Source organism: Cajanus cajan, chromosome 1 (assembly GCF_000230855.2).
Source record: "Cajanus cajan strain Asha chromosome 1, NIPB_CcT2T_4, whole genome shotgun sequence".
Taxonomy (NCBI): Eukaryota; Viridiplantae; Streptophyta; class Magnoliopsida; order Fabales; family Fabaceae; genus Cajanus; species Cajanus cajan.
Window position 1 is genome coordinate 56,032,247 of NC_138517.1, and position 14,527 is coordinate 56,046,773.

Below are 14,527 nucleotides of genomic sequence, written 5' to 3' on the forward strand. Positions count from 1 at the left end.
AAATACACATTTAGTCGTATGAACGCAAACTGCTTGTTTTTGTCGTATGAACGGAGACTGAATGATAGAAAAATTATAAGGAAGGAAGGACCGAAGGAGTAGGAGGCGGAGGGATTTACACAACGAAGAGGGAGAGGGTTTACAGAGAAAAAAATGAAAAGTGATGAAAAGTGAATGCGCGCGGTGTGCCTCGCGCTCTCTTATTCAAATTTGCGTCTTTTTTACGTCGGACCTGGTAGGGTGCGACGTAAATTGGACTTTTTACGTCAGACCTTCCCAGGTGCGACGTAGATTGGACTTTTTACGTCGGACCTTACCAGGTGCGACGTAAAAAAGTTCGCAAAAATTACAAAAATGCCACCGCATTTTTTTTACGTCGGATTTTCGTATTTCCGACGTAAAAGGGGTGACGTAATATACTTATTTTCTACTAGTGAATAAATTATAAAATTTAACAAGAAATAAAACTGAATACCTCCATTTCTAGCTTTCCCTTTTGTAGGTTGTCTAGTTAGCATGACACGAGGACCACTACCACGAGCATGCATCTTATCAAGCACTTGATTAACACCACAACTTTTATTTGTGAACTTATACACAGGCAAGTTACAAAGGGTATAAAAAAAATATTACTTTCCCCTTGCAATTCTATAGGTTAAATTATAGATATGGTCCCTATAACTTTTTTTTTTTAATTTTATCCTTCATACATGAAAAAATGTAACAAATCAATCTCTACAGTTATAAAAATATTGGAAACTTGCTGAATGACTAACACTAGTTTTTTGAGGTATGAGTCCTCGCATTTGGAGGGTGCAACCACAATTCCTAAATTGATTTGATTCTAATACATATATTAGTATTTATGGTTGGTCTTAATAAAGATAGAAAACCACATAAATGCTAGTGCCTCTTTTATTACTCAAATGAATATTACTCAAATGAAACAGGAGACAATTTTTTTGGAAGGACTTCACTAACCATATGTTTTAATTTCTGGTAGTAAATTGGACCCATAAAAATATATGCTTGCAGTGGGCAACCTGTAATACCTGAAAAAGAAAAAGTGAATTAGGCCACCTTAGATTGATAAATAGAAAATGTAAAAAACATTGCCTACATATTTATTGGTGTTGAAAATCAATATATCACATTTAGCATTTATTTATACCAGTTTATAGGCACAAAATTAGAGATGCTCACCGGTCAATTTGGCAAAACTGGTTACCAAACCACATCAAAATACTATGGGTTATGTTAAGTTGGGTTTGTTTAATTTTTTTCAAACCCAAATTAAACAACCCGTTCATGAACAAGTTATAGATTGGGTTGGATCAATTAAGTCTAACCATTTAAAATTATTTTAAATTTCTAAAAATTATATTTTTTTAAAAAGTTAACTTATAAGTATGGTATAAATAATATATTTTTGAGAAGCGAAAAAACTTATCAAATAAAGCTTGTATATGCATTTTGAACTAATGTATAGATGTGCTTGACTCGCTCGAAGACCCATCTAAAATCCCCTACCAAAAAAGTAACTATGTACGGCAATCTAACCAAAGAAAAAATTTCAACCTATTGCTAAAAACAGTCTGTGCTAGAATAAAGACTATTCCAAAAAAATTTAAAAGTCCTTTTATCTACAACCTGAAATGATAACTAAGAAAATAATAACCTAAGTAAATGAAATCTTTCCCACTATAGTTCAATCCTTTACTGACAAAAGTTTCACTGCAAGAGCAAGAAAACTATGAGACTACGGATATAGATAAATCATGGGAGTGATATACAAGGGTCAAACAAGATACCTTATGGTTTCAACCTTGTCAGCATGACCACTTATAGAAAACAAGTGTGTATTTACTTTCCAATGCCAAGTTCTTTTGAGATGTCTCTTGTCAAGCTGAATTGCAACGTATTATGCCATGGAAATAAGGTGTAGGTGACAGGAAGCTTTCTCCGAAGATCCTGCAAATAATAATTGTAATAATTTGGCTTCAAATTCAACATATTATGCTATAGATATACCTAAGAAAAGCATGAGAATAGCTAGCCCCTTTTATTACCTACCCGTGTACAGTCAGGCTTCATTCAAATTAAACTCAAATTATACAAATTAGACATCACTTCAATGATATAAATTGAACATTTTGGACATAACTTCAATAATCACATTGTTGCAAGCGCTATCAATTCATACTCGATCATAGATTTCACATAACAGAGCAATAAAATGAATTGATCCAGTCAGTAGAAGGATCAAAGAAAAACATCCTACAGGTGTTTGATCTAAGCCATGACAAGGATGCTTAACGAGAGAAGATTAGGTACATGAGATTACTTTAATGGGATTCATCAATAACCATAGATCACGCAGAAATGCCACATCTAAATCTTAGGGGGTGGGGGATTCCTGGATAATATAACTGTACTAGCAAGGCCATTCGGCCACCTGGCTCGGCCAATCGGCTATCTGGTTCGGCCATTCGGCCACGTGGTAGCCGAAACCCAATCGGCACTCGAATGTCCGAACCAGGAAGCCGATTGGCGTTCGGCCACCAGATAATCTATAATCCCGGGTTCCCACTAATAAGGAGATAATCAAGGATTAAGAGTTAAGCACACCAGTAAGCCGATTAGAGGCGTATTACCTAATCCGGTAATCACGTCCCAAGGCCCATGGGAATCCGGGCCCATAAATGTCAGTATAAATAGCTCTTGTCACGAGGTAAGGTCACTGTTCATTAATTGCTATCGATATTTGTGCTTTGTCCTGACTTGAGCGTCGGAGTGCCTTTTGCAGGTACCTCCCCTCGCCGGAATATTCAATCGGAGCGCTCGTTCGGCCCTCAGGATACGAGAAGATTACTAGTGTACCCTTCGGACAGGTACATTTTGGCGCCCACCGTGGGGCCGAAACGAGTAACTTGAAGACGAATCAAGACAGTTGCAGAGCTTACCGATTTGAATGATGCCGAAGACAAGGCGAACCAATACAGAAGACCATCACACTGAAGAGGAGGATCACGTGGAGGTTGTGGATGAAACCGATCTATCTGAAACGGTCCGTTTACTTAAGCAGGAAATGGCCGCCATGAAGCAGCAGCAGGAGAAAGATGCTAGAGAGCTCTCGGCCTTAAGAGCCGAGAATGAGGTGTTGAAAAATCAAGATTCTTCGTGGAAGCCTACTCATCCCACTACTACTCAAACACAAGGATCTTATCAATCTCATGAAGCCCGCACTTCGGTTCCACACGGCTCAACCACGGCACCCGCGAAGTCCCCTTCCACCTTACATACGGATGGTCGACCCACTGGTGTCACCCCCATCGGCTCTCATCGACACCCTTTCACATCTTCCATCATGCAAAGGCCTTTGCTTGATAACTGGAAGTCCCTACCCATTGATAAATATGATGGCACAACTGACCCTGACGAACATATTGATGTTTTTCTTACGCAGGTAACCTTGAGCACAACCGACGACACAGCCTTGTGCCGAATCTTCCCAACGTCTCTCAAGGGTAGGGCCTTAAGTTGGTTCACCCGACTACCTCCCAATTCAATCGATTCGTTCGACACCTTGTCGTCGCAGTTTACCATTCAGTTCGCGACAAGCCGTCCCCATAGCTTGACCTCGCTGTCACTGGTTAGCCTTCGGCAAGACAAGAAGGAGACGCTTCGTGCTTTCATGGATCGGTTCAACAAGGCAGCCTTGGAAATCCGAGATCTTAACCCGGCTGTAGCTCTCCATCACTTGACAACAGCTTTAAAGCCAGGGCCATTTGTCAATAGCCTTTGCAAAAAACCTCCTTTGGATATGAGTGACCTACGTAGGAGGGCAGATAAGTATATGCAAATGGAGGAGTTAGCTGAGTTTCGGAATCAAGCCCGAGCCGAAACCATGAATAAAACCGAAAAGCCCGGAGAACCACCATATCGGGGTCGCAACAAAGAAATAACACTTCGGGAGCGACCCGCGCGAGGACCAAAATACTCGCAGTACACGCCCTTGAATGCAAGTCGGGCAGCGATACTTGAACAAGCCTTCGCTTCTGAAGTGTTGGCCGTTCCAAAAAGGGCATCCACCCCTCCAGGGCTGATACCACCAAGTTATGCAGGTATCACCGCAACCGAGGACACTCTACAGAAGAATGCGCAGCTCTGAAGGACAAAATAGAGGACCTGATTAAGCAGGGACAGCTTCGTAATTTTGTAAATCGGCCAGAGTCATCTAGGCCGCACCACTCATTTCAATCCCGACACAGCAATCGGCATAGGCAGGAGTATGCCGAGAGACCCCGACGTGAACGCAGCCGGTCACGAGAAAGAAAAGAAGGCCCTACAGAGTCACATAGGCGAGTCATCAACACAATCGCGGGTGGATTCGCGGGAGGAGGCACGACCTCATCAGCACAAAAGAGACATTTACGCGTCGTTCGGTCGATCAATATGGTTCACAAACGACCAGCTCGGAGGCTACCAGCAATTACATTTACTGACGCCGACTTTCAGGGCATCGATCCTGTTCAAGATGACCCAATGGTGATTAGTGTCGAGATCCGTAACTGCATAGTCAAGAAGACATTGGTCGATCAAGGTAGTTCGGCAGACATTCTATATTGGAACACCTTCAAGCAATTGGGCATTTCAGAGAAGGAACTTGTGCCATATGATGATCCCCTAGTTGGTTTCTCCGGAGAAAGAGTAAGCACTAAGGGATACATTAAGCTCTTTACCCGCTTTTGTTTTGATGAACAGGAATACAGGGACATCCAGGTGAAGTACATAGTAGTGCATGCTAGCATGTCATACAACATTTTGCTCGGTCGGCCATCATTGAACGCGTTGGGAGCTGTCGTCTCGACGCCACACTTAGCAATGAAGTTTCCATCCGTAAAGGGGAATGTTCTGACTATTCATGCAGACCAGAAGGCAGCTCGGGAGTGCTACTTTGCCAGTTTGCGGATAATCCCCATGGAAGAGAAACAAATGGAATCCAAAAGGGTTCATGCAATCAACCCTTCGGCTGAAAACCTTGCGGCATCCGATGAAACCCGAACCTGGGATCTGGATCCTAGGATCAACGAAGAGAAGCCAATCGAGACCAAGATACCTTTGCAAGTAGGCCCATCACCATCTCAGGTGACTTACATCGGCGCCAGTACTGCCGAAAGGGACCGTCCGACCCTAGGTGAAGTAATCATTCGGAACCAGGATCTCTTCGCGTGGGTGCCATCAGATATGCCCGGCATTGACCCGCGTTTCATGTGTCACAGGCTCTCCGTTTGTGCTAATGCGCGACCTATAGCTCAACGAAAGCGAAAGATGGGGACCGATAGGAAGGTAGCAGTTGAAACCGAAGTAGCCAAGCTGATTGAAGCCAGATTCATTCGGGAAGTGCATTATACAACATGGCTAGCAAACGTGGTCATGGTAAGAAAGCCAAACGGCAAGTGGAGAATGTGTACCGACTACACTAATCTCAACAAAGCATGCCCAAAAGACGCTTATCCATTGCCGAATGTTGACCGATTAGTTGATGGAGCATCAGGGCATAAATTCCTCACCTTTCTGGACGCGTATTCCGGATACAATCAAATACGCATGCACCCAGCCGACGAGGAAAAAATAGCTTTCATCACCGACTCGGCCAATTATTGCTATCGGGTGATGCCTTTCGGGTTGAAAAACGCAGGAGCCACATATCAAAGGCTAATGAACAAGGTGTTTCGGAACCAGATTGGCAAAAATATGGAAGTATATGTGGATGACATGGTCGTCAAATCCGAAGACCTTGATCGGCACCTCCTTGACCTTGCAGAAATATTCCAACAACTTCGGAAGCACAATATGCGATTGAACCCAGAAAAGTGTGTATTCGGCGTCTCTGGAGGAAAATTTCTCGGATTCATGTTATCCGCCAGGGGCATAGAAGCCAATCTGGACAAATGCCAAGCAGTTGTCGGCATGAGGAGCCCCCAGAGTTTGAAAGAAGTCCAACGGTTAGCTGGGCGGCTCACGTCCTTGTCAAGATTCTTGCCCTGCCTTGCTGAAACGGCAAAGCCTATCATTAGGCTCTTAAAAAAGGTGAAGAAGTTCGAATGGTCACCCGATTGTGAAACGGCGTTTCAAACGTTAAAACAGCGCCTCGGCTCTCCCCCAATCCTCTCAAAGCCCGATCCCCAGGCAAGCTTGGTCATATATTTGTGTGTATCGGACGAAGCGATCAGCGCCGTTTTAGTACAAGAAAAGGAAGTACAACAGCCTGTGTATTTCATCAGCAGGATGCTCCAAGACTCCGAAACTAGGTATCAACTTCTTGAGAAGGTAGCCCTTGGGTTGGTACACACGGCACGACGCCTTCGACAGTATTTCCAGAGCCACCGCATCACAGTTCGAACCGATTGCCCTATCGCCAGGGTTTTGCGCAAACCTGAATTAGCAGGGCGAATGATGGCATGGTCCATAGAGCTCTCGGAGTTTGACTTATCATTTGAGCCTCGGGGACCGATAAAGTCGCAAAACCTTGCAGATTTCGTCAATGAGTTGCAGCCACAAGGCCATTTCGTTAATGACTTGTGGACGATACATGTCGATGGTTCGTCAAACAGCCAAGGCAGTGGGGCGGGAATAATCTTGCAAGCACCAACGGGACTAGTGCTTGAGCAGTCCTTACGGTTTGCGTTCAAAGCCTCTAACAATCAGGCCGAGTATGAGGCATTGCTGGCAGGATTAAGGCTTGCACAGGAAATTGGCGCTCGGAGACTGTTGTGCTGGACAGATTCGAAGGTGGTATCGGAACAGGTAAATGACAATTTTCAGGTGAAGGACCCAAACCTGCTGAAATATTACCACTTGTTTCGGCAGATACGGGACACCTTCGACGAGGTGCTGGTAAAGCATACGCCGAGGGAGCACAATGAGAGAGCCGATCAGCTAGCTCGGCTGGCCAGCAGCAGCCGAAAAGCTGGGCAGTTGAGAACTACCCTCCACCTCGATCTCGCCACTCCAAGCATAGCACTGGTGGAATGCTTGGCAACCACAGAGCCGGCCCGAACTTGGATCACCGAAATAATGGAATACCTGGTACATGGTAGAGAGCCATCTGACCCTTCGACCGCCAAAAAACTTCGAACACAAGCAGCCAGGTATTCGGTCGTAGGAGGACAGTTGTATCGCAGAGGGTTCTCGGTACCCCTCTTGAAATGCTTAGAGTCCGCACAAGCAGACTACGTTATGAGAGAAGTTCACGAGGGCATATGTTGATCTCACTCGGGAGGCAGGACGTTGGCTATGAAGATACTTAGAGCAGGCTTTTACTGGCCAACTCTAAAGAGTGATTGCATGCAATTCGTCAAGCGATGTCTTTCATGTCAAAAACATGGCAATCTTATTCACGCTTCGGCCGAAGAACTGCACACCATCAACTCGCCTTGGCCGTTTGCAATGTGGGGACTGGATATCCTAGGACCATTCCCGCTGGCCAAGGGTCAGTGCAAATTTTTGTTGGTCGCTATTGACTACTTCACGAAATGGGTCGAGGCCGAACCATTGGCCAATATCACAACAGCCAACGTTCAGAAGTTTTTGTGGAAAAACATTATCACTCGTTTCGGCATCCCTTACGCCCTTATAACCGATAATGGTCTCCAATTCACCGATCAGAAGCTGAACCGATTCATCCAAGACCTCGGCATTAAACACCGCTTCACATCAGTTGAGCACCCACAAGCAAATGGTCAAGCCGAAGCGGCCAATAAGGTGATCCTTACGGAGTTGAAGAAGAGATTGGGGGATGCCAAAGGAGCTTGGGCCGAAGAGTTGTTAGAGGTCCTATGGGCCTATCGGTGCACACCTCAATCAACCACAAAAGAAACTCCTTTTCGGTTAACGTATGGCACCGATGCCATGATTCCCGTTGAAGTCGGGGAGCCATCGTTTCGCCGACAACACTTCAATGAACAGACCAATGAGGCATCCCTCCGAGCCGAAATAGACATGGTGGACGAAATTCGAACTCAAGCTTGGATTATGGCCGAGGCGTGCAAGCAGCGAATGGCTAGGAGATTCAACTCAACACTTGTCAGGAGGGAGTTTCGTGAAGGAGACCTCGTGTGGAGAGTACAAGGGCAGGCAAGGCGCAACCCTCGGGAAGGCAAGCTGGCGGCTAATTGGGATGGCCCATTTAGAATCTGACACAACCTCCAAAACGGAGCATACAAGCTAGAAGAACTCTCAAGCAAGCTTGTTCCTCGCACATGGAACTCGACTCACCTAAAGACATATTTTAGCTAATTTTTTTTTTTTTTTTTTTTTTTGGTAAAGGCAATAAGCCATCAATGTATATGCAATAGTGCACTCTTTTCCTTGATCGGTCTTTTCTCCCCTTACAAAAAAGTGAAAAGGGGTTTTGGCCGACAAGGTTTTTAACGAGGCACTCATTAATGAAACACGATTATTATCACTGTATGTCAAATTGGTTGTTTCAAATTAATCGTACAGAAAGGCTTCCCTCCCGAATAACCCATTCGGCTAAGGACGTGCCTTCGGAATCACGCAAAAAGGCTTCCCTCCCGAATAACCCATTCGGCTAAGGACGTGCCTTCGGAATCACGCAAAAAGGCTTCCCTCCCGAATAACCCATTCGGCTAAGGACGTGCCTTCGGAATCACGCAAAAAGGCTTACCTCCCGAATAACCCATTCGGCTAAGGACGTGCCTTCGGAATCACGCAAAAAGGCTTCCCTCCCGAATACCCATTTGGCTAAGGACGTGCCTTCGGAATCACGCAAAAAGGCTCCCCTCCCGAATACCCATTCGGCTAAGGACGTGCCTTCAGAATCACGCAAAAAGGCTTCCCTCCCGAATACCCATTCGGCTAAGGACGTGCCTTCGGAATCACGCAAAAAGGCTTCCCTCCCGAATACCCATTCGGCTAAGGACGTGCCTTCGGAATCACACAAAAAGGCGTCCCTCCCGAATAACCCATTCGGCTAAGGACGTGCCTTCGGGATCACGCAAAAAGGCTTCCCTCCCGAATAACCCATTCGGCCAAGGACGTGCCTTCGAAATGACAACACAAGCACAGTAATCCGAGTGAACCCACTCGGCATTGCTCAAAAAGCCAAGTAATCTGAGTGAACCCACTCGGCATTGCTCAAAAAAGGCAAGTAATCTGAGTGAACCCACTCGGCATTGCTCAAAAAGTCAAGCAATCCGAGTGAACCCACTCGGCATTGCTCAAAAAGCCAAGCAATCCGAGTGAACCCACTCGGCCTTGCTCAAAAAGCCAAGTAATCCGTGTGAACCCACTCGGCATTGCTCAAAAAGCCAAGCAATCCGAGTGAACCCACTCGGCATTGCTCAAAAAGTCAAGTAATCCGAGTGAACCCACTCGGCATTGCTCCAAAAACCAAGCAATCCGAGTGAACCCACTCGGCATTGCTCAAAAAGCCAAGCAATCCGAGTGAACTCACTCGGCATTGCTCAAAAAGGAAAGCAATCCGAGTGATTTCACTCGGCATTGCTCAAAAAAGTTAGTATCTGAACGATCTCACTCGGTATTGCTCAGAAAATCGAGCAATCCGAGTAAGCCCACTCGACAAAATATTTCGGTGAATGCACTTGGCATTGCTCATCCTGAAAGCAAATAAAGTCGAAAGCAAGTAAAAGCGAAAGCAAGTAAAGCCGAAATGAAGTTATAAATTCGAAGTGTTTTCATTAATAAGCGTTAAACGCTATCGAACACGGCTACAAGCAAAGTAAAAAATTAAATTCCAACGACTACTAGGCTCTATCGGCCTTTCATACAAAAAAGGAAGAACAAGTCCCCTACATGACTACTCCTCGGCATTGTTCTCATCATCCACTTGCTCCTCCGGCTCGGCATTCTGCTCCGGTCGCGACTCTTGGTGGATTTCAGTCTCACCATCCGAAGCGTCCTGCGTCTCCTCGGCCTCAGGATCCTCTGTCGGCACATCACTGTCAGGAACGGCCCCCGGGGGCATGTCTTGAAATGACATGAACGACCCTTGGTAAAAGTCTTTCGACATGTCAAACTCAAAACCCTCCTCGAAACGGCCGAACTGTTATGCTTGCCGAAGAGCATGGCGAAACCCAGCTTCATGTTGGGCAACAATCCGCTCCTTGGCCTGTTCCTTCACCCTGCTCAGTTCCGCCTCGGCTTCCTCCAGTCGGCGCTTCTCTTCGTTCGCAGCCTTTTGCATATCTAGCCGAAGAGTGTCGTTATTGCGCCGTTGCACATCTAGCTCGGCCGCGAGTTGCCAATTCCTTTGTTGAGCATCCTCGGCAGTCGCCACAGCCTCGGCCATTTCCCTTTCGGCATTCTCTACCCTTCACCTCAGTTGCACCAACTCACCAATGGGCTCCATCATGAGATGTTGTGCGAGTGCTAACGACCGAGCCTGCACCTCACAAAAGTACTTCCATTTGGCTACGGCATCATATTGGCCTAAGAACTCGCGCCCTTGTTCAGAAACGGCATGTGGCCGAACCAGCGATTCAGCAGTCACTTCTTCACTCAGAAAGTTCCTAGACATAATCATGGGGGGCACGCATATGGTCGTCCCACCCGGCGAAGACGAAGCATGTTTAGCTTTCTTTGTTTTTTCAGGCCGCTCCTCATTGTTCTTTCGTTTCGGCCCTTCCTGAACCACCTCTTTCCCCTTCTTGACCTTCTTCCGCTTCCGTTCCGGAGTAGGGGGCACTCGATTGTCTTGGTTCGGACCTGGTACGTGTGCAACGGCCGAGCTGCCTACGATCCCCGAGGCTCGAGCTTGCTGAATCCGATCGGCCAGAAGGTCGCGGATGTTGAACTCATCGGCACCACTCGTCACCATGATTCCTGCACAAACAAACAAGTGAACATCAATATGATTTTACCTAAAGGCCGAAACAGGAAAGTCACGCACCTATCAAGTCATCTTCCCATCGGGAGGATTCGACCACATTTATTAGCGACCTAGTCGGCAAGCGCCTAGGGAGTCGAAGCAAAAACTGTAAATTCCGCTGCTCTTCGGCCGTGAGCAGCTCATTCGGCACCACATCATACGGCCGAGGGGCACGCGTCCAGTACAAGGGAAACAGGCTCCTCCCATCGGCCCCGAAGAAGAAACGTCTCCCATTAGGCCGAATGGTCACCCGAAAAAATCCAGCTTTGAAATTCTTGTAAGATGAGGTAAAACTATCCAAAAGCAGCCGATCCGCCACACGGCTAAGGGAAACCCATTTGGCTAAATCTGATGGCCGAGACGAATAAAAAGAAAGAAAAAGTAAAGGAGAAGGTTTAATCGCCAAGCACATGCACAAGTGTTTGAACCCTTGCAGCTGGGCCCAGCTGTTCGGATGTAGCTATGTTGGAGCCACGTTCAAGACTCTCAAAACCCCCATGGTGAATGTGTCGAACGGCAGTTTCACCTTCAAGTCTCGAAGAAGACAATCGTACACATAGAAAGATGCCATGCTCTCGGCCTCTTTGTTTAAGCACACCATGTCGGGATTCAGAAATGCGTCGTTTCGGCACGAACGAATCCCAATCGGATAAGGGTCTTCTTCGGCACTAAATCGAAGGCATTTGGTATAAGATAACAAGTTGGTAATCATGTCCGTGTCTCGGTAGCGTGAATAATACGAAGTAACCTCCCCGTTCACCCATTCGTAATCAAGTACCTCAGACGGCCCATATCTTTGCCGATTCGAGATACGCTTAGTTTTAAAGGGCATCTCTGCACTCCCACTAGTTGAAACCTCTTCGGACGCACCTGTATTTCCATCAGACCTATCCGCATTCGGCCCCGAATCTTCAGACGACGACCCCTCAGATGATGATGGCCAAGCCACACTAGCCGAAGAGCTTTCGGAGGAAATAGCCATGTGATGAGACTCACCAAAAATCTAAATTCAAGATGGTCACTCGGCGTACGTCGTTTAGCCCGTAAACTTGCTCGGATGACACTGTTCGGCTGCGAGTAGTAAGCGTGAGAGGCCCTACCACACATCACTATATATAGCAAGGGAGAGGGGCGGGAAAATTCAAAATATTTGAAATGGTGTAACCGCCAGATCTTCGCGATCCAACGATGGATATCCATCCGACCCTTCGATTTCCCACATCACCCTTCGAACCCTAATTCTGTACCCTTGCCAAAGGTATACCTTCCGCAAGGCTAGGGGGCAAGTGTACTAGCAAGGCCATTCGGCCACCTGGCTCGGCCAATCGGCTATCTGGTTCGGCCATTCGGCCACGTGGTAGCCGAAACCCAATCGGCACCCGAATGTCCGAACCAGGAAGCCGATTGGCGTTCGGCCACCAGATAATCTATAACCCCGGGTTCCCACTAATAAGGAGATAATCAAGGATTAAGAGTTAAGCACACCAGTAAGCCGATTAGAGGCGTATTACCTAATCCGGTAATCACGTCCCAAGGCCCATGGGAATCCGGGCCCATAAATGTTAGTATAAATAGCTCTTGTCACGAGGTAAGGTCACTGTTCATTAATTGCTATCGATATTTGTGCTTTGTCCTGACTTGAGCGTCGGAGTGCCTTTTGCAGGTACCTCCTCCTCGCCGGAATATTCAATCGGAGCGCTCGTTCGGCCCTCAGGATACGAGAAGATTACTAGTGTACCCTTCGGACAGGTACAATAACAATGGTTACCTTGAAAGTAGAATCAGGAAGTTTTAGATATGATGCCTGTCAAGTTATGGTCATCAGTAAATCATGTGCACATTATTAAAATATAAAGAAAGAAAGACCCTAGCTAAAAGAAAACAAGTTCTGAACCTCAAGAGAAGCAAGGTACTCTGTTTCATGGTGGCGAATAATACTTGTTATGGCAACTGCACAATCTTCGGGGGCTTGAAATAAAATCAAATGATAACATATGAATAGAGAAGCTTTGACGGAAACATAAGTATTATACAAGTTCTTCATTTGCTTTCTTTTCTTCTTCCTCTAGTTCTTTCCTTAGTTCCAGCTCTTCTTTATACAAGTTTTCAGCGGCTTTAGCCTGTCAATTGGGTGGTTCAAAAAGATTCTAATTAGAGATTATATCGACTTGCAATTTCAGCACACCACAACACAACCTAACGTGATGCTTATCCATTAGGAGCCTGTTTGAATACAAGATTATAAGGGATTTTGATAACTTCTGTACTAAAAATAACGAACTTTTTTTCCAATAAAAAAACTCTCAAAAGCACTTCTTACTAGTATCCAAACAAGTTCTAAATGATTTTAGCATCATTTAAGCTTTTTTAAGGTTAGCTCATACACCCCAATTATACATTTTAGATCTGATAAATGATTTACGCCACTTGGAATAATTTAAAAACAAAAAAATTAGGTACAAACAACTATAATTAACTTTTCCACTTTATAAACATGATCATCTACACAATGAAGAAGAGCTCAACAAAAGAAAATTTACCCTGCGAATAGCATCAATGGCATCATTTTCAACTTTCCCACGCCTAACAGTTTCTTGATATGCATCCCTCCTAGCATTCGTAGCCTCAGCCATTGCCTGTTCAATTTGATCGTAGACAGCATCGTCCATACTAAGAATAGAAGGTGACCTCGTCGGGGAAGAAGCCCTTCTCTGCCTACGCGTAGAAGCTTCTTGGCCTCGGAAACCCTCTCGAACTTGGACAAGGCAAAGATCAAGGTGTTGTAGGTGACGAGGTCAGGTTCCACGCCTTGCTCTTTCATCTTGTTGTAAACCTCGATGGCCTCCCTCCCCCTGCTGAGGGCGCAATAGCCTTTCATGATGGTGTTGTAGAGGAAGCAATCGGGCTTGAAGCCCTCGCGGTGGAGGACGACGACGAGGCGCGTCGCCTCTCGGAGGTTCTTGGAGTTGCAAACGTTGTCAATGAGAATGGTGTAGGTGACGAGGTCGGGCTTGAGGGCGAAGTCGTAGCACATCTCGTCGATGAAGGCATAGATGGAGGAGAGGGGGCGGGACTTGCAGAGGTGCTTGAGGAGGTGGTTGATGGTGAAGGTGTCTGGGGGGCAGTGCTTGGAGGCGAATTCCTTGAGCAATTGGACGATGTGGTCGAGGCGGGAGGCGGAGCATAGGGCGCGAACGGTGATGTCGACGGTGGCAGCGTCGGGGGCGAGGCTAGAGGAGAGCATGAGGTTTAGGGTTTGGTGGATGGGAGAAAGGGATTGGGTGGGATTGGGATTGGGATTGGGAGTGGGAGGAGGCGGCTGGGTTTACGTTGCTGATGAGTGCAAGGGTAGTGTGTATCCTGCGCGAGAAAATTAGGGTCTCATTTCTACATCGGTCATAAGCAAAATCGATGTAGAAATACTCCCGAATTTCATTTCTACATCAATCATAAGTAAAATCGATGTAAATATGTTTCTATTTTCTATTTATTTATAAGTTTACCACCGTATTTATGATTTACATCAGTTCTACTAGAACCGATGTAAATATGGCAATGTTGAACAATATTTTTGTAGTAGTGAGGCCTTTAGGTAATGCGGTTGCGAAAGAA

The 14,527-nt window shown here is 46.0% G+C and overlaps 1 protein-coding gene across 1 annotated transcript; it reads right to left on the reverse strand.

The window, feature by feature from the left end:
- Positions 1-1,296: 1,296 nt before the first annotated feature.
- On the reverse strand, positions 1,297-13,040 carry LOC145953975 (F-actin-capping protein subunit alpha-like). Its single transcript, XM_083067706.1, has 3 exons — positions 12,810-13,040; positions 12,684-12,719; positions 1,297-1,971 (listed from the first exon to the last, which is right to left on the reverse strand). The coding sequence occupies exons 1-3, from the start codon at positions 12,957-12,959 to the stop codon at positions 1,864-1,866; spliced, it is 294 nt and encodes a 97-aa protein (XP_082923832.1). The 5' UTR covers positions 12,960-13,040; the 3' UTR covers positions 1,297-1,863.
- Between the last annotated feature and the right edge of the window lie 1,487 nt (positions 13,041-14,527).

What these genes read in the sequence shown, in the direction of transcription:
- LOC145953975 (XM_083067706.1), bottom strand. Translation starts at nt 12,959, where the DNA reads ATGAAGAACTTGTATAATACTTATGTTTCCGTCAAAGCTTCTCTATTC. An exon ending in AGTACCTTGCTTCTCTTGAG is followed by an intron (nt 12,720 to 12,809) that starts GTTCAGAACTTG and finishes ATAACTTGACAG; the next exon opens with GCATCATATCTAAAACTTCC. An exon ending in TTCCTGATTCTACTTTCAAG is followed by an intron (nt 1,972 to 12,683) that starts GTAACCATTGTT and finishes TATTATTTGCAG; the next exon opens with GATCTTCGGAGAAAGCTTCC.